The sequence below is a fragment of the Eptatretus burgeri genome, chromosome 6 (genome assembly GCF_056783735.1).
Source record: "Eptatretus burgeri isolate ZD-2024b chromosome 6, Ebu_testis_v1, whole genome shotgun sequence".
Lineage (NCBI taxonomy): Eukaryota > Metazoa > Chordata > Myxini > Myxiniformes > Myxinidae > Eptatretus > Eptatretus burgeri.
Window position 1 is genome coordinate 108,172,021 of NC_140966.1, and position 19,619 is coordinate 108,191,639.

At 45.2% G+C, this 19,619-nt stretch overlaps 2 protein-coding genes across 11 annotated transcripts in view; one reads left to right on the forward strand and one right to left on the reverse strand.

The window, feature by feature from the left end:
• APAF1 (apoptotic peptidase activating factor 1) overlaps positions 1–19,619 on the reverse strand; it is a 515,858-nt gene that overhangs the window by 204,586 nt on the left and 291,653 nt on the right. The gene's annotated exons all lie outside the window — the stretch shown is intronic.
• CKAP5 (cytoskeleton associated protein 5) overlaps positions 1–19,619 on the forward strand; it is a 72,602-nt gene that overhangs the window by 32,507 nt on the left and 20,476 nt on the right. For all 7 annotated transcript variants that reach the window (XM_085886631.1, XM_085886634.1, XM_085886637.1 and 4 more), the window contains exons 21-28: positions 68–258; positions 2,632–2,806; positions 6,988–7,101; positions 7,255–7,383; positions 7,510–7,704; positions 7,828–7,930; positions 8,062–8,135; positions 13,367–13,483. In XM_085886631.1, the coding sequence (XP_085742757.1) occupies positions 68–258; positions 2,632–2,806; positions 6,988–7,101; positions 7,255–7,383; positions 7,510–7,704; positions 7,828–7,930; positions 8,062–8,135; positions 13,367–13,483 (1,098 nt within the window). The remainder of the gene's footprint in view (positions 1–67; positions 259–2,631; positions 2,807–6,987; positions 7,102–7,254; positions 7,384–7,509; positions 7,705–7,827; positions 7,931–8,061; positions 8,136–13,366; positions 13,484–19,619) is intronic.

A 19,619-nucleotide genomic window follows, 5' to 3' on the forward strand; every position in this document is an offset into this window, starting at 1 on the left:
AAGTTGAACCGACTTGCTCCACTTTACCCTCTCGTTTGGTCCAAGTCTGATGAAGCTTCCCATTCAGGTGAAGGGGCAGGCACCCCCTGCTCCAACCCGTGGTGTGGCTTTCCGGCGCTCGTATGAAAACGTGTGCGATGTGGATGACGGAGGTGGTGGAGGTGGAGGAGGTGGCGCTGGTGGTCGGGAGAAAGCGGATGAGGATGTTGAAGAGGATGGCGATATCGTTGAGGATCTCTTGCCCAGGACAGACATTAGGCAAATATGTCTTTTATTCTTTCACTTGCTTCGCAGATGTGAGAACGATTTGCATTTTGGAGTTTTATATATTATTACGGTTGTGGAAATTCACAGATTACCATTCAGGTTCCCCGAAGATCAGTTATGTCGATAAGTGTGTGTTCCACGTTAGATTTCCCCACCGATGTATAATGGAAATTATTCGTGTGCCGGGCTGTGAATCTTTGAGTTGGCCGTTATTCTTTCTCTATCTTTTATTTTAAACAAACATACCACTCCTCAACAACCACGCCACCTCCACCAAAACGTCAAACTCCACAACCACGCCACCTCCACCACATCTCTACAACCACGCCGCCTCCACCACAACGCCACAAAGTTTACAACCACGGCATCTCTACAAACAAAAAGAACAACTCAACTCCTGCCCTGATATTCTGGAACGGGTAAACAAAAGTGACAGTTGGGGCGGGTCCCTCGGAACGAGTAAACAAAAGTGACGGTTACAAAAAGTATGATCCGAAGAAAAACAACCCGATCACTCCTAGGATTTTCCCCCGCGTGCCGAGAAGGGAGAGGCGAATGCCCCGGGGCGATAAAAAGCCGCGTTCGCTGGTCGAAGTCAGTCGAGTTGGTGAGTCCAGTCGAGTGGAGAGTTGGGTGAGTCAGTTGAGTTGGGCTGGGCCGTTGGAGAGTGTCTGGAGACGAGAGAGGAAGGCGCATCGGAGAGTCGGTTGGCGGTTGGAGGGCAGCTCGTCAGAGTCGGGAGACGGCCGTGGAAAGTCGGGCGCGCTGCTAGGCCCTGGTCCAACCAAGCCGCCGTTACAACAGCTACCGCGTTGACGAGACAGATACGGAGGGTCGCTGACCAAAGGACCAATCGAGTCACCACGAAGGTGGCCAGGTAGCCAGCCCGGTCTCTCAGAGCCCCTTCGGTCATCCCGGCTCTGATAAAATAAAAGGCTTACGAGCCTGTTCTTTCCTTTCTTGGGTTTTGCATGAAAGTCTGTGGCGTCTTGTCTACCAAGTAGAACTGATTAAGTGCATGTACGTAATAAATAGATATCGGCTGTAGGTTTTTACTCGTGTCTTGTCCCCTACCCCCATTCATTGCATTGCTTAAGTGTGCAAATAAATGTTCCCCATTTTTGAATGTCACCTGCTCGTTGCGTCCCTTTCTCCATTGACTGCCATAATTACGTTCGGAATAATTAGCTGGCGGATTATAAGCCGATAAAACGTACATCTGGTCCGACGGGGCTTGGCGATATAAAACCGCTCGGCAATCGCAAACGGAACGATCTGCTTAAAGCGGCTCGTTTTCGTGCAGGCTCCGTTGAGGTATAAATCCCCGGCACTTCTGTCTGCGCGAATAATTAGGTACATCGACAATTCGGCGATCGACCCTGTAGCGCGTGGACAGAAGAGTTGGCTGGTTTATGGTGTGGTTAAAAACACCCGTAGCTGGGTTTCGGCTTTGATCGGAAAGCTGCGACTGGATTGCTCGTTCGGTGGGCACGCGTGGCCGCAATTGAGCTAAAGGCGGTTGCCCGCATGCCGGGTGGGTGAGAATCCACAACAATATTATTGATGGGGGTAGAAGAGTGTTCTAAAAACTGGCAAAGATTTCATCCTTATGGACAAGGCAATTCTCCCACTTTTATGATGTCTCTGGTATATTTTAGTATGACTTACCATACTAGTGGTGAAACCGGGATGACATTTTATTTATTTTTTTTAAACCATCTCGTGCACAACCCAAGTTGAAAAATGAAATTGAAAACAAAAATCTGAGTATATGCTGTCATTTTCAAAAACTATTGTATTTACAATCCCTCTTGCATCCCCACTTATTCTCTCCTCTCTCTCTAATGCAAAATGCCTGGAAGAATTTGTTTTTATGCCTCTGCTGACGAAGTCGCCATGGAGCCATGTTCTCGGGTTGTCCGTCTCTCTCTCCGTCCGTTCGTGATTGGTTTTTGTCACCGCGATAACTTGAGAACTGCTGAAGTGATCCAAATCATACTTGGTACAAGTATGTGTAATGCTGCAAAATTTAATTGATTTGATTACGGGGTAAAGCGGTCAGAGATCATGTTTGGTAAAAAAAAATTCTGTTGCCGCGCTAACTTGGTGAATGAGTGATTGGATTTTGACCAAACTTAATAAAAGTATGTATAATGATGTAAAAATGAACTGATTAGATTTCGGCATCAAAAGGTCATGTCAGGTAAGAAATGTGATTCTCGCAAACAGTCGAAGGGATTTTAAATCAGACTTTGTGAAGTATTATAATGTGGGCAGAGGTATAGTGCCCTCTGTCAACGTGGAATCGTGCCGTTCTCGTTTAACATTTCACACTCCCTGCCCTCCCGACCCCATCCACAACAGCTCAAAGATAACAAATGAACTGGTGACCAAGCTGTCAGACAAAAACTGGAAGATCCGTAAGGAGGGTTTGGACGAGGTGGTGGGGATTTTGAATGAGGCAAAGTTCATCACTCCAGCGATCGGCGAGCTGCAACTTGCACTGCGATCGCGCCTCTCCGATTCCAATAAAATCCTGGTGAGACTCGGCGTTCTCGTTTTAGCATGAGGTTAAAGTGGTTAGGATTCTCCGTTTGGGCTTCTCAATGGGGTTCAAATCTGGGCTTTGGCTGTCCCACTCAAGGACTTTCACATTCCTATTCTGAATCCATTCCATTGTTGCTTTGGCTGCATGCTTGGGGTCATTGTCCTGTTGGAGTGTAAATCTTCGCCACAGTCGAAGTTATTTTGCACTCTGATGCAGGTTCTCAAGGATTTGCTTGCATTTGGCTCCATTCGTTGTTCCCTCTGTCCCTGCCACTGAAAAGCATCCCCAAAGCATGATGTTGCCACCACCATGCTTCACAGTAGGGATGGTGTTAGATGGGTGATGAGCTGTGATCGGTTTCCGCCAGACATAACGCTTTGCATTCAGGTGAAAGAGTTCAATTTTCATCTCGTAAGGTCACATAATCTTTTCCCTCATGCTCTCAGAATCCTTGCCGTTTTTGTTTTTGCAAACTCCAGGTGTGCTGTCTTGTGCCTTTTCCGAAGGAGTCGCTTCCGTTTGGCCTTTCTCCCATAAAGCCTAGATTTGTGAAGTTCTGCAGAGATTGTTGTCCTTTCGGCAGGTTTTCCCATCTCAACCAAGGAACTCTGTAGTTCTGCCAGAGTGGTCATTGGGTTCTTGGTCTCCTCAATGACCAAGGTCCTTCTTGCCTGGTTGCTCAGTTTAGTCGGACAGCCAGCTCGAGGAAGAGTCTGGGTAGTTCCATATTCTTTCCATTTCCGAATGATGGAGATCACTGTGCTCTTGGGAACTTTCAACACTCTCGAAATTATTTTACACCCTTGCCCAGATCTATGCCTCCTCGGAGTTCTATGGACAGTTTATTGGACTTCATCGTAGAGTTTCTGCTCTGACATGCACTGTAAACCTGGAAAGGTGTCTTTCTTTCTAAAATCTAAATCATGTACAATCAATTGAATTGACCACAGGTGGACACCAATCAAGTGGTGGAGACATCTAGAGGATGATCGAAGTAAATCGGATGCACCTGAGCTCAATTTGGAGTGTCATAGCAAAGGGGTTGAATCCTTATTGACGCAAGACGATTCAGATTTTCGTTTTTAATTTATCTGTTTTAAAAAAAAAAACACCACTTTGACATTGGTGGGCTATTTTGTGTCAATCTGTGATTTATTTATTTATTTATTTATTTATTTTTTAATTCGGGCTGTAACACAACAAAATGTAAAAAGTCGAGGGGTGTGAATACTTTCTGAAAGCACCGCATCATCTTCACAAACTACGACAAAGTGACAGCTATAAAAAAAATGCAGATAAAATGTGAATAAGCGAGATGGCGAAAATCAGATGATTCTCAGTTACATAATTATTCAAACCCTTTCCCGAATTAACTCTAAATCCGTTCAGGAGCAAATTATTTGTTTGAAAGGTTACAAGATAAGTGTAATAGGTTTCATCTGAAGGTAATCAGTGCTTTAACTTGAGAATTAATCTCTCCCCACTTTTCCAAGGAGTTTTAAGGTGCAACTCACTTGGTCAACCAACAAGGCAAACGTGAAGACCAAGGAGCTTTCCAAAGAAGTCAGACATAAAGTGGCGGAGAAGCACCGTTCAGGAGAGGGTTACAAGAAGATTTCAAAGTCACTCATTATCCCTTTGAGTACCGAGTAATCCATCATTAAGAAGAGGAAGACGTCATACCACCCAGATCATGTCACCCATCCAAACTCAGCAGCCGGGCAAGCAGAAAACTGGTTCGCGATGTCACTGTAAACCCATCAACGACTTTGAAAGATCTGCAAGGCTCTCTCTCTGAGATGGGTGACAGTGTTCACCAATCAACAATATCCCGTTTCCTTCACAAAGCTGCCCTCTGGACAGATGGTAAGAAAGAATCCATTGCTGAAAAAGACACAACTAAAAGATTGAATGGCGTTTATGAAAAAGCATCTTAATGTTGCTGCAGGCATGTGGAGAAATGTTTTGTGGTCATACGAGACAATAGTTTAACCTTTTTTTTTTTTGTCTAAATTCAAAGCATTACATCTGGAGCAAGTGTAACAATGCACATCACCCAGTCAACACTATCCTGACTGTCAAGCATGCTGGTGGCAGCATCATGTTATGGAGCTGCTTTTCATCAGCAGGGACTGGCAAGCTTGTCAGGATAGAAGGGACAATGGACGGTGCAAAGTACGGGAGACTCCTTGATGAAAACATGCTCAAGTCAGCCATGAATCTGAAACTGGGTAGGAGATTCACATTTCAGCAGGACAATGATCCGAAGCACAAAGCTATTAAAGCCACACGGGTGGCTGAAGAAGAAAATAAATGTCCTTGAGTGGCCCAGTCAGTCCTGGCTTTTTTTTGTGTACTTTGTGAAGGCTCATACAAGATAACATGCAGAACACAAAGCAAAAGGAGGAGATGGATGAGAGAAGAAAGCACAGCAGAAGGGAACAGACATTAGGAGACCTGTGGAAATGAGATGGATGAGACGGGGTAAACAAGATGGTACGACAGGGACTTTCAGCAAGGAAAGCAGGGAATTTGAAGAAGGTGGTTTAAAAGATCATGGTTTTGGATGGGGGAAGATATGCAATAGTGGTGAACAGCTGTTTTGAAGACCTGGAGGGAGGAGTAAGCCTGGTGTTGGCTTAATGGTGAGGGTGGCAGGCTTGGGATCCTATGATCTTGAGTTCAAATCCAGCTTGGCTGGGGAATTTATGCCACGTGGGGTTGACTCGGCCTTTCATCCTTCCGAGGTCGGCTTGCTGGGATGATTGAGCCATTCGAGTATCCTGCATCACAGTGGCGACCCATCCAAGATTGTGACCAATAGCCTCGGAGACTGCTTGGGCAGCACCAACGCTCTGCACAGAGTATGATCCCAATGGATGGAGGGAGGAGTGGGATTGAAGAGTGTGGGAGTTTGTTTCATAGGTGTGAGGGGGGGGGCAGGGAATTGTAATGAAATGAAGTTGAGCAGTAATTCTTCGTTTTGGTCACTTTATCAAAAGGGGGTTGGCAGATCGTGAACACCCTGCAGAAATTTTTTGGGGGGACAAAGTCGAGGGGGCGGACGGGGGGTGGTGGTAAGGCCGAAGAGGAATCTGTGGACGACAGACCACAGACCTGCTTTTGGTTAGAGATTGAGAGACCCAAACACTCTACTTCGTCGTGGGAGATGTCATTGATCCTAAAAGACTTGGTTTCCACAGTGCCGAGTCGAGCTTGGCGTAAGGCATGAGCACCACCCCAGAGGGGAGAGCAGTACCCAGAAGGGAGAAATAGCAAGATCTGACAGTATTTAAGTCGATAATTTGTCCTTTCAAACATGTATTTACATTCTTTATTGATTTAATTAGTTTTCTCTGGTATTCCTTTGCAGTAACTGTGTATTTACACATCTACTGTCTTTACTTGCGTTCGAATTGGGTTAGGATCAGAAATCAGAAATAAATAACATTCAATTAATAACATTCTGCCTGTGGGGAAAATAATTTTCTGTTTGTTTTTACCCTCACCAGAGGGGTTCGTCTATCTGTGTCTGTCCATCTGTTTGGTTGTTTATCCGCACAGAACGTGAGTACGGTTTTGCTCTACAACAATCTTGGTGGTTTGTTGACTTTTTTTTTTTTTTTTTGGTTTGATAACTTTTTTTTTGAATAATGCTCACTTGGCTGTACCTTTTGTGGGTGCAGGAGTAGCAGCTGAAACCCGAGTCCTATCCAGGTTCCTCCTGATGACTTCATCATTGTTCTTTGCTTGTTCCGTTTCCTTCTGATGGCTCCGATGCAGTAATTTTCCTCGAGTGTTTGGTCCTCCCATTCTGAATTCAATTGAATAATAATATTTGTCATGGGCCAGGGTGAAGTGTTCAATCAAAATGCGACGTCTTGGTACACGGTCATTACTGCCAGCAGTTTTATAGTGGCAGTTCCAGTTGTGTCCATTATTAATTACGTAACGCACCAATACGCAAATACTACACAAACACCACCCAAAACAAGTCCTGGTGAGGGTCTGCAAACTCTGATTACTGTTTTTCTTGTTTCGTTTTTCTTTTTTTTTCTTTTTTTTTTTAAGGGCAAGTCTCTATCTTGAACTCTGAGGTCTGAGTTGAAGGAGTATAACGAAACCATTTTGATATCCTAATACCCTATCACTGGTCTTTTCCACTGCTGTAGGTTCAACAGGCGCTGTGTATTTTACAGCAGTTGGCCACAGCAATGGGCCCAGGTATCAGGCAGCACATCAAGGCTCTGGGTTTTGGGACGATCAGCTCGCTTGGCGATTCTAAGGTTTGTACAGAATGTATGTTTATCGAAGGAGCAAGTGGAGGATGGATGATAGGGTCTCTGATTGTTCTTCTAGTTCTTTGAAATGGTCAATCCAGGAAAAAATTTCTTGAGCAGAGCTCCTGACTCCCTCCAAATTGCTGTACTCTTTTGCAGAATACAGTCCGTGCAGCTGCACTGTCGGCTCTCAATGCTTGGGTGGATCAAACTGGACTGAAATACTGGCTGGAAGGAGAAGATTTATCAGAGGAGCTGAAGAAGGAGAACCCTTTCCTCCGACAAGAGGTCTGCACCGGACGTGCCTCACACTTGCTCATGTTCTGCAATGAGTATAAAACCAATTAACGGATTTATAATTAAGTGGTGTAGTATCGAACCCGTCTGGGTGGAATTGTCCTGTACCATGCACAGCTGCTGGGCTGGCTGACTGAGAAGCTTCCCAGCCTGCGTACTGTACCCAGCGATCTTGCACTTTGTTTGCCGTACCTTTACACCTGCCTTGAGGACCGCAATGGCGAGGTGCGTTGTAAAGCACAGAGTTCTCTCCCAGCCTTCATGATGCATCTGGGATATGAGCGCATGGTCAAGGTAGCAGCAAACCTCAAGGTGAGTGATAAGGGAGTCATCCTTCCTGTCGTTGTGGACTTCCCCCGTCACCGAATGTTGGCCAAGTCGCTTCTCATTTGTGACACATTAATTTTGTCGAACTCTTGTTCCTTTTCATTACAGCCTTCCTCGAAGGACTCGGTCTTGTCTGTTCTGGACAAGGTTCGTGCCACGATTCCTGCCAAACCATGCAAGACTGCCACCACCAAAGGAAACTCGGTATCGAGTGAGTCAACTCTTTTTGTTTTTTGTTTTCTTCTGTTTAACTGTCCTTTTAGAACGTTCTGCAATTCAGTTTATCCTTAATCATGGTTAAACAAGTTTTAGTTATGTTATTCTTTTTCTATTTCCATGTAGCAAGTTCCCATCCACCCGAGGAAGGTCCACCCGTTGACACCAAGAAAGCTAAAGGTGCAGGTGTCAAGAGCAAGGTAATAATTGCTTATCCCCACACTTTTTGAAAAAAAAAGCAGGGATATTGTCGTATGTCTGTCCTGTCCTGATTGTGCAGGAATTCACCAAACTTGGTGGTTATGATCACCACTTGACAATGAGGTGCAAGAGCAGTATGCATTTTTGGCCCCGCCCCCTGGGACAGGGTCAAAAGGTCAAATGATATTTGGGGCACATTATTAAACCGACATAGCTTTCAATGAAACTTTGGATATGCAATCGACTTGGGGGGAGGGGGGGGACACATGAAATACGTAACGAGTTTTTGGATTTGACCCTCGTTTCATGACCAAGGAGTGGTGATTTAAGAGTGAAGGGTCAAAACCGAAGATGTTTAAATTATTTATTTATTTATTTATTTATTTATTTTTGTTAACTCAAAGTTTGATTTTGGGTCATTCCTGGTGGAGTTTTTTTCCCCATCTTTCAACTTTGCTTGAGTTGGGAAGAGTGGGCATTTGCAATGGCATGCCAATGACTTCGCTCCAGTTTAAATTATTACCTCCGCCACCGAAGGTGGAAGGAGGTTGTTTTCACCCCCTGACTGTCTGTCTGTCTTACTTGCGAAAATTGAAGATATTTCGAGTACATTTGTTGGTCTTTTGTATGATTCTGTCGTTGCTTGTCTTTCTGTTTGTTTGTACGTCGATCGCCTACAGGTCATAATTTCAAAACGATCTTCACGAAACTTCACCACCTGGTAGAGTTTGTCATAAGGAAGAAGCCTATTGTTTTTGAGGTTAAAAGGTCAACATAGGCCCAAGGTCAATAACTATAGTGGTCTTTCTAAAATCTTCACTTTTCATCCGATTGACTTGAAATTTGAAGAGGATTTAAATTTCAGGTCCCTGAATTCAACTAACCAATTATTTTTGAGGTCAACATCGAGCAAAAGGTCAACATAGGACAAATTCGTACAAAACTTGGTGGCCACGTTTGGTGTGTGACTCGGAAGAATCGATTCAATTTTGGTGAAGATCAGATAATTTTTCAAGTGATTCTTCACCATTTAGTGATTGGGCTCGAACCGATATCGTTTAAAGTTGGCAAAAAATGCGAAAATGACGATTTTCAAAATCTATCTCCTACATTTCTCAAGCGATCTTCAATTTGATTGTGGCATATGAATCTATGGGACAATATCTAAATTTTGTCGGGCCGGATTTTCTATGTTCGCTTTCGTTTTCGTGTCACGTGACTTCAAAGTTGGCAAAAAATGCGAAAATGACTATTTTCAAAATCTATCTCCTCCTACATTTCTCAAGCGATCTTGAATTTGATTGCAGCAAATGAATCTATGGGACAATATCTAAATTTGGTCAGGGCGGATTTTCGAATTTCGCTTTCGTTTTCGCGTCACGTGACTTCAAAGTTTGCAAAAACTGCCCTACCTTCGGGAGGCTATATATTTTCTCGTAGAAATGACCGTCACTCCCGCACGGGTGTATTTTATTTTTATTCCTCCGCTGACGAAGTCGTCGGTGGCATTGTTTTCAGGTTGTACGTACGTCAGTCCATTCCAATTGTCTGTTTTTCTCTGCAACCGCTTATCCGATTGACATAATTTACACCACACGTATGACGACTCTATCATGTTTTAATGACTATTATGATGTCATGTGATGTGGCAGCCATGCTCGAAAAAAGGAAAAAATTTGGACCTCTGTCTCCGAAACTGCGACGTGGAAATATTGTAACTTGGCACATGTGAAGAACTCCCCATGGGAAATGAGTGATAATCATTTTTTTTGATGTCATAGGTGGCTTAGTAATGATGTCATAATTGCATACGTCGAACGCTTTATTCGATCGGTATGAAAAGTTTTGAGGGTCATCTCGGGCTAAATTGTATGGAGCGAAAAAGTGATGACTTCAATGGTCGTGTGGTTCATCGAGGCAATACTTTACAGGTATGATCGCCGATTCATGAGGAACAAAAAGTTCTTAAACTCTGACGTCATTGGTTACATGGTTTAGCAGCCACATTGGATTTGCCATCAAACCTTTAAAAACCTTCTCATCCAGAACAGCTTGACAGATCGAGGGGAAACTTCACCCACATGTTCCCCAAGCCTTGCAGATACCAGAGTGTTTACGAACAATTAATACATCACATGGTCTGGCAGCCATGTTTGATTGAAAGAAAATCTCAAGCGAACACTCCAACGGAACGTAGTGCTCGGCACCGCTTAACAACATTGCGGTCTCCATGTAAACTATGCTCTCGTGGTATTCGATCAAATGTTGTCTGTACTGTCGTCTTCAGTCTTGCTCGATCACCTTGTGACAACTTCCCCAAACCAATTTATTGTGTTCGCAGCAACTACAGAGAGCACTAGGAAGAATAAATGGATAGTCAGAAGGGAGAGCCCCCTCCCCCCCCCCCAACCAAGCTTATCTACTGACCTTCCGCTGTGCAAAAGTATGGACTGCACATTTCAATATTGTCTTCCGTGACGGCAGAATCAAAGAAATGGCCACCAATCGTTTTGAATCCGACTATGGTGGCCATTTTGCTAACTTAAAGGGGCCATTCCATGAGCAAGCAGCTTGCTTACCACTTGCCAAGCACCTCCCTTGATTGCTTCCTCCACTTTCTAAACTGTTAGCCTGCGAACGGAACACAACCTCGAGGTCCAACGAGATGTTAGAGCCAGCACACTTGACTTTTAGCTACCTCGTTGGTTCAAACCCTGACCGAATTACAAACTTGGATTGGTGTTTCACAGGCAAGACGTTGCATCTGCACCAATGAGGTTGAAGGTAGTTGCCAAGAAGAGGGGTGGTCTGATCGCTGAGATGAAATTTTTTTTTTTTTAGAATTGTGGCTCGAGGACCAGCCAACAGAATCGACGCATGCTGTTGTGGGCATGAAGGTACAATGAGTTCTTTGTGGGCTTTGTTGTCATGTCTTGTCTTGATTTTGTTTTGCAATGGCATTTCTGATACGATCTCATCCAGAACCCGATGCTCCAGTCCAGGATTTTGTTCTCTTGCGTGCTTGCCCCTGGTCTCACTGGAGCCGATGTTTATTTTGTTTACTTTATTCATTTTTGGTGGATCCAGTACCCAGTTGCGCGTTCAGTTCTTCAAAAATTGACCGGCTTCCATTCGGGTTCGGCTTCACTCCCACGTGGTCTGTTATCGAGTGATTGGCAAAGTATATTCTCAATGAAAGTCAGGCAAACTTTACTGAACCCCTTCATCATCATGAGTGCAAGTGCTACAAGGGGCTACAGTACACCAGAATAACAAGAAGGTCGCTGTCGAGACCACTCTTCTTCCCTTATTCAAACGGCTGGAAATCCCATCAACAACTTCAACAAGAAAAGGAATCTTGACAGATATCAGATGAAGAGGCAGAAAGCTCTGCCTCACTGTCTCAGTAATCTCTCAAATCGTCAACCAAACCTCGCAGGCATCGACTTGCATGACACACTGCTATTTGTACCGAGTACAGGATGCATTTACAGTGCGTAAAGAAAGCGTACACCCCCTTTCAAATTTTTCACCTGTTGCCCTATCTGCTGGAATTAAATTGCATTAAATCTGATTTTCCCCCCCCCCCCCCACCTTTATTTACACATCGTAACCCACAACTTCCAAGCGAAAAACAAATTCTACAAATGCCAGAAAATTCATTTTTAAAAATACAAAACGAGAATATCTTGGTTGGATAAGTGTCCACCCCCCCCTGAGTTTAATACTTAGTGGAGAAACACCGTTGATCGCAATTACAGCTGTGAGTCTGTTGCGATAGGTCTTCACCAACTTTGCACACCTTGATTGGACAATATTTGCCCATTTTTCTGTACAAAACTGTTCAAGTTTGGTCAAATACCTCAAACGGGACTCGAGGTGGGATTTTTGATTCATGGCTTCTTTCTTGCCACCCCACTGTACAGGCCAGACTTGTGGAGTGCTTGGGATATTGTTGTCACATGCACACAGTGACCAGTCTTTGCCATTCGCCTCTTGGTGGCTTCTCTGATTCGTCTCCTCCTTGCTTGGTCATCCAGTTTGGAGGGACGGCCTGATCTCGGCTGGGTCTTGGTGGTATCCTATGCCTCACACTTCTTAATGATGGTCTTAAAACTTCTTAATGATTGTCTTGTCCAAACGCTTGAGCTCAGATGATAACAGAGACAGGTGATCATCCTCTCTTGGGGATAGGACATTCCAGGCACCAACCTGAAGTAATGGGACCGCCTCAGGTTAACACAAGGAGACCGCCGTCTGGTGGACGACACCTCAGCAAGCCAGCCGTTCCTTATAAAGTGTTTTCAATGGAGTACTTGCTTGAATGCTTAAGCCACTTGGTGAGCGCTCTGCAAGAAACTTAACTGAACATACCCCTGACATTCTTGAGGCCTGAGCCTACCGGTAGCTCTACTGTAATCTCTACACCCCAGAGAGGACAATAACATGACCCTTCCTGCCGCTCCCATACAGGGTGGGTGTACGAGTTTTTATTAACCCTTCAAACCCCAGTGGCCAGCTTACCAGCCACTATTCAAACCTACATATAGCCTGCGGCCGAGCGGCCGAGCCGCAGGTCCAAGGAGCTCAGGGTTCAAAGTATTAAAACGAGCAGAGCACCCACCCTCTGGGCGATCTTGGTCCAAGCATGTGACATGTTCTTCTGACACATACCTTTATTTGGGCAGTGTGGAGGCAATTGACAGCTCTGTATCGGAAAAAAAAAATCACCTGGGTTACGTGCATGAAGCAAAAACATGTGTACTGCTTTGAATTCAGAACACCTCACTGCACTGAAAATGTGGGGACAGGAATTGCTGCACTGTAAATGGTGGAGACTTTTAATACTCCCCCCCTCCCAAGCGCACCGGTAAAGATGGAAACACCCCTATACATTCATTTGGGTCATGCTGATCATCTGTAGCAAGTGTGGATGTAATGTGCCCAGAACTGTAGGAGGAGTAGAGCAACAAACACTGGTCCATGAATTTGAAGGTAAGGATAAACATTTCTCTATGTTCTCCATTTATTTATTTAGTTACTGTCATTCATATTAATGTATTCATACATGTATTTATGCTCTGTATTAATTTAGTTCCTATGCCTTTTTAGTGTTTGCTTAGGATGACCGAAAATTACTGCCCAGGAACGCATCCTCCTGAGTGGTAATTGGGAGATAATACCAGGAGTCTTAACTGAAGAAACTCCTGTTACCCTCCCCCCCGGACAGACAGTGAAGAAGCCTGCAGGAAAAGCCACAAAGGATGAGGAAGACCAAAGCGGGAAAATCTTCACAGTGGTACCCATGGGCAAAGAACAGCGCATGAAGGAGGAGAAGTCATTGAAGGTGTGCGATTTTATCGGGTTGGCTCACTTTGCAGACTTTGTTTTTTATGTGAAAATACAAAATTTAGACGATCATTTGTGGGTTGTTTTTTTTTTTTTTTCTTGTACAACGTCTAGGCTCGTGGAGGAGTTCTAACATTGAATGGATTAAGAGGTAACATGAAAAGAACAGGAGACGGCAGAAATGCATCAACAGCAGGGTGGAGCGACAAAATAGAGGGATCGGGCAAATGTGTTGGAGGGGAGGACGAGATGGACGCAGACGCAAACTCTTAGTAATGAAAAATAGAACTTTGCTCAGAGGTGTGCTTTGAGAGGGCTAATGGGAGTAATATATTGGTTTTTGTTGGGGGTGATCTGAGATTGTGGTGAACATCTGTCTTGGAGACCTGGAGGGAAGAATGAGATTGAAGAGAATGTGGAAGTTTAATCCACAGTTAGGAAAAAAAAAAAACCCACTCTCAAATTAGCTAAGATCCTCGTCCTCAATGATGACGTCATAAAAACGAATACGACGTCATTGTGATGTATCAGGTTTGCGATAAATTATCTGTGCTGATGCCCGGCTTGATTCCCGCAAACAAAATTCAAACAGCTTGCCTCGTTTCGGAGATAATGGTATAGGCGATTTCCATTAGCGGCGATATTATGACATCAACTTTTTCTCGAGGAAGAATTTCCAAAATCGGAGATGGTTACTGCCTGCGCGTGGGCTTTCTGCATATACATGGCAAGTTTCATGAAGATCCGATGAAAACTCTGGGTTGTGAAACAAAAAATGTCAAAAAAGAGGAATGGCGTCATAAAAATTGATATGACGTCATAGTGATGTATCTCTATTTCCCATAGTGATGCATCATATGTGCGGTAATTCATCTCTGCTAATGCCTTGTTCGATTCCCGCAAACAGAATTCAAAAAGCTTGCCTCGTTTCGGAGATAATGGTATAGGCGATTTCCATTTGCGGAGATATTTTGACGTCATAACTTTTTTTTTTCCAGGAGGAATTTTCAAAATCGGAGATGGTTACTGTCTGCGCAGGGTATTTCTACATATATATGCCAAGTTTCAGGAAGTTTTGATGAAAACTGTAGGCTGTGAAACAAAAAATTCCACAAGAACAAGATGAAGAACAACAACGCGAGTAAGACTTGGAGATCCTCCACGAGGATCTAAAAAGAGGAACTGTTGAGTGTAGGTGAGCAGTGATTTGAGATTTAGGTCATTTCACCAGAAGGGGGTTGAGTGTGAGCCCTGCAGAGACCTGAGGGGAGGGAGTGGGGGAGCCAGCCCAGTGGGGAGAGCAGTACTCCATAAAGCTGTGGTTGAAGGTGATGTTGGTGGGTAGGAATTCAGGTGTGCCAAGGAAGGACTTTATACAACGGTGAGTGGTGGAACTTCAAGAGGATTGTTTGGAAAGTACATGGGAGGGTTTTCCAGGTGGTCCTATTGGAGTGAAAGAGTGATTTGTCGGTTAAAATGTACTGCAATTCGATGCATATTGCATACCCTCGACTACCCTCAACTGCCGTCCCTCCCCAGAGCACAGCAAATGCTCCACTCACGTCAACCGCAGCTGCTTCAGATGAGCGGCACGAACCAGTCACTCAGGGCGCCGGGGCAAGAATCACGGCAAGGCTGAACAGGCCAAAAAAAAAATGGTGCTGAGGTGTCGTCCACCAGACGGCAGTCTCCTTGGGTTAACCTGAGGCGGTCACTTCGGGTGGGTGCCTGGAATGTCCGATCCCTAAGAGAGGATGACCACCTGTCTCTGTTATCATCTGAGCTCAAGCGTTTGAACATCGGTATTGCAGCACTCTCTGAGGTCCGGAGACCGGATTGCGGCGAGATCATGGTGGGTGGTTCCACCTACTTTTGGTCTGGTAGCTCTTATGGTTACCATTCCCAAGGAGTTGCTGAAGCTGTGTCCAATAAGCTGACTCCAATGATAATTGAGGTAACACCGGTCAATGAGCGTATTATGCGACGAAGGATTCGTCACTCCTTTGGTGTCGTTTCCCTGGTCTCTATTTATGCTCAGACTGAAGCGAGTGATCTCACCGTGAAGGATGCATTCTACGCCACGCTCGAGTCTGTGGTTGATCAGTGCCCCAGACGAGATACACTTCTAGTCTTTGGGGATTTCAATGCATCGACTGGAACTGATAGGGATGGTTATGAGACGTGTTGGTCCCCATGGGTCAGGAACTATGAACCAGAATAGCACCAAGTTCCTTAACTTTGCAAGAAGTCATGGACTTCGGGTGGCCGGTTCATGGTTTCAGCACCCACAAGCTCATCACTGGACTTGGGATTCCAATCCTGGCGGTTCTAACCGTCTAATCTCCAATCCTAACAAAGGAGATTGACCATGTCCTCTGATGGTCGCTGGAGGATGATCTAGAACTGCAGGGTCTACCGGAGTGCTCAGTTCCTCAATACTGACCACCGGCTTGTAGCAACTCTGAAGTTGCACCTTAACTCCAGGAGAATGGTACCATCCCAGCCGAGGCTGGATGTTGGCAAGCTCAAGGATGAGAGGGTAGCTGAGGAGTTTGCGAACAAGCAGAGTGGGGTTTTGAGGAGTCTGGGTGCTTTGGGAGGTCCTGAAGAGTTGTGGAGTGCCTTCAAGACCACCGTCCTTGATGTTGCCAGTCGATGTCTTGGAACTCACCATCGGGCAAAGAAGAATTTGGTCTCAAGGGACACATTGACCAGAGTCGCAGGGCCAGGCTGAATGGCAGAGCTGAGCTGTTCAGGGAGCTGAGGCGTAAAACTGTATGTGCGCTCAGGGGGGACATGGAGGCCTATGTGCGAGGAATCTGTGAGGGGGTAGAGCATCACCTGTGGTCAAGGGATTCTCATCCTGCTTTCAGGGGAATTCGTGCATTGCGTTCATCCAAGCCCATCCCTCGGTGTACTGCAGTTAGAGCAGAGAGTGGTTGGCTCTTGACAGAGGAGTCTGAAGTGAAGGCCCGCTGGGCCGGTTACTTTGAGCGGTTGTACTAGGCTGATCCACCAGCTGTCGAGTTGGATGTCAGGAGTTTTTACAATCCCTGTTGCTGACCCTCCAATAAACTGTGGTCCACCTTCGCTTGTGGAAACGCAGGCTGCGGTGAACCGGTTGAAATGGGGTAAAGCTCCATGTATCTGTGGCATCCATGCTGAACTTCTCAAGGCTGGTGGAAATGCAGCACTCGTGTCGTTGCATGCAGTTCTGTGCTCTGCTTGGAACACAGGCATCATCCCAACTGACAGGTGGAGGGGCCTTGTTGTTCCTCTCTGGAAAGGGAAGGGTGATCGCCAAGACTGCAACAACTACCGAGGGGTGATGCTGCTCTCAGTGCCGGGCAAGGTCTTTGCTCGGATAATTCTCGATAGGGTTCGCCACCATCTGCTTGAGCACGAGCGTCCAGAGCAGTCAGGCTTTACACCAAAGAAGTCAACGATTGACCGTATCCTTGCTCTTCGGGTCCTCACCGAACGCAGGCGAGTGTTTCGGCAGAGGCTTCTTGCAGCCTATGTTGATCTCTGTAAATCGTTTGATTCAGTGAATCGGGATGCCCTCTGGAGGATTTTGTCTTCGTGGGGTACCACCAAAACTGATCGGTCTGATGTCTGAACTCGACTCTGGTACTGAGAGTGCTGTGAGATGTGGTAGTACCAGTTGTTACTGGAGTTCGTCAGGGGTGTGTACTGGCCCCCACACTTTTCAGCACTTGTATGGACTGGATTCTGGGGAGGATGTCAGAGAGATCAAGCTGCGGTGCATCGTATGCATCATCTGCGAAATCAAGGTCAGAGATCTTGACATTCCCAGTCATCTTTGCGAAGACTTTAGATATCCTTTTGGTGGCCCTTGAGGTGCTGAATGAGGCGTCGGAGCTGCTGGGATTACGGGTTTCCTGGGTTAAAACTAAGATCCAGGCTTTCAATGACATCCTGGATGCCGCTGTCCTGTCTGTGCCTGTTTGTGGTGAGGATGTTGAGGTCGTGGAGAGATTCACTTACCTTGGCAGTGATATTCATGTCCCTGCGGGCTGTGAGTCAGAGGTCAACAGACGTCTGGGTCGGGCCTGGAGCGTCATGGATTGATGGGGAGTCATGGGGTGTCAATAGACGTCCCGTGGAATTTTTTAAAGATCATTATGACGTCATAGGTCACGTGTGGCAGCCATGTTGGAAAAAGGGGAAAAATTGGACCTCTCTATCTCTGAAACCGCAACATCAAAAATATTGAAACTTCGTGGCACATGTCAAGTACTCCCCATGGGAAACAAGTGGGTTTTTTTGTTTGTTTTGGGGGGGGGTTGATGATGATATGGGTGACTTTGTTGTGACATCATCATTACATGCATTGAACTCTTTATCTGATCAATATGAACATTGTTGAGGGTCTTATTGGGCTAAATTGTATTGGGGATGGGGGGGTGGGTGGATAAAGTTAAGAATCCATTGGTCACGTGGTTCGACAGCCATTTTTTTTCACACTTATACAAAAAAAAAAAACTTCGAAAATTTTCGAAACTGCTTAACAGATCGAGGAAAAACTTTACAGGTTTTAGGAAGGAACTTTACAGGTTTACACGACAACTTTACCTATCCATTAGGAAGAAAACGTTCTCCACCTATGACGTCATTGTTCACATAGTTTGGCAGCTTTGTTTTTTTTTTTTTTTTGAAGAATAAACCTTTTGAAATGTTGTTCTCCAGATTGGCTTCACAGATCGAGAGGAAACTTCACCCACATGTTTCCCAAGCCTTGTAGTGGGGCAGATAACAGCAATTTTTGAGAGGAATCGTGCAAATAATGATACAAGCATCAAATTTGGCACATTTGTTCTCCAGGGGTTTCTAATCAAATCTGCCTGATTGGCCATTTGAAAATCCAAATTTTGAAGAATTTGAAGAAAAAAAAAACTTCAAAAAAGTCAAGATCACGAATCAACGTTGGATGCTGGCTGAGATTGGTGAATGTTTCAGAAACATCAAAGACGTTCCAAGTCTGCCATGCAGTTTTCTTCCCTTTACCGCGGAAGGCAGACACAACGTCGCATCCAGTGAACGCATGGAAGTATCTGATCCATCGAGCTTTCTCAGGCCCTATTGCAGAAACTACCTCATGGACTGGAATCCATCGCGCCTTGGCTCCTTGGACTGGAATCCAAGGACTGGAATCCATCGCGGAATGGACTGGAATCCATCGCGCCTTGGCTCCTTGGCCAAAGGCAATCCACATGTTCTGAAGACTTAGTTCCTGTAAGGATGGCAGTACAGATATTGCTATTACTAGTACGTCCGTGTCATTAGCCTTAATGATAATGGACTTGCTACCATCCGTCGTTGCATCCCCGGTGTGTACAAATATTCGAGTGTCAGCTTCTTCATGACAACATGGAGACACAGCAACCAGTGACTTCCTTTTGTTGCTAATGGCATCTTCTCCTTTTGTGACAATGACTGTGCTTGTCGTCTTTGCTTCACACATCTTTTCCGCAAGGAAGTGAAACAGCTCAGTCTTGTTGCTGTCATCTCGAAGAAAGCTTCTTCAGTTACTTAGGGGGGGGGGGGGGTCTTACTGGTTCCTGTCACTCTTCTTCTGATTCCTTGCCCCCTTTTCGACCTTTTCGACCTTTTCTCAGACTTGACTTCTTGCACACATCAACCACTACGTCCACACTCTCGTACCTGGCACCATAGGAATCCACCTTTGGGATGATGTCTTCTTTGGCATAGTCATCAAATATCTTTGAAGTACGTGGAGGTAGGGCATTGATAAGTGCTGAGACATCAATGATGACTGCATCTCCCCTTGGTTCTCTGTCTGGGATGTTCACTTGTGCTTCAAGAATTTCAGCCAGCTGTGACTTCAATTTTTTTTTTTTCAAATGCCCAATGGGCAGATTTGAACAGAAATGCCAAATTTGATGCTTGTATCATAATTTGCACGATTTTTCTACTGTCTACTACACTACTGGGGATTCCAGGCTGTTCACAAATAATTAATGTAATAGGTCACATGGTTTGGCAGCCATATTTGATTGAACGAAAATTTAAAATAAACCTTGCCAAAAGGTGACCACGTGTGACTTCTTTAAGGTCACACTGAGGTGAACAGAGCTGCTATCCACCAGGAG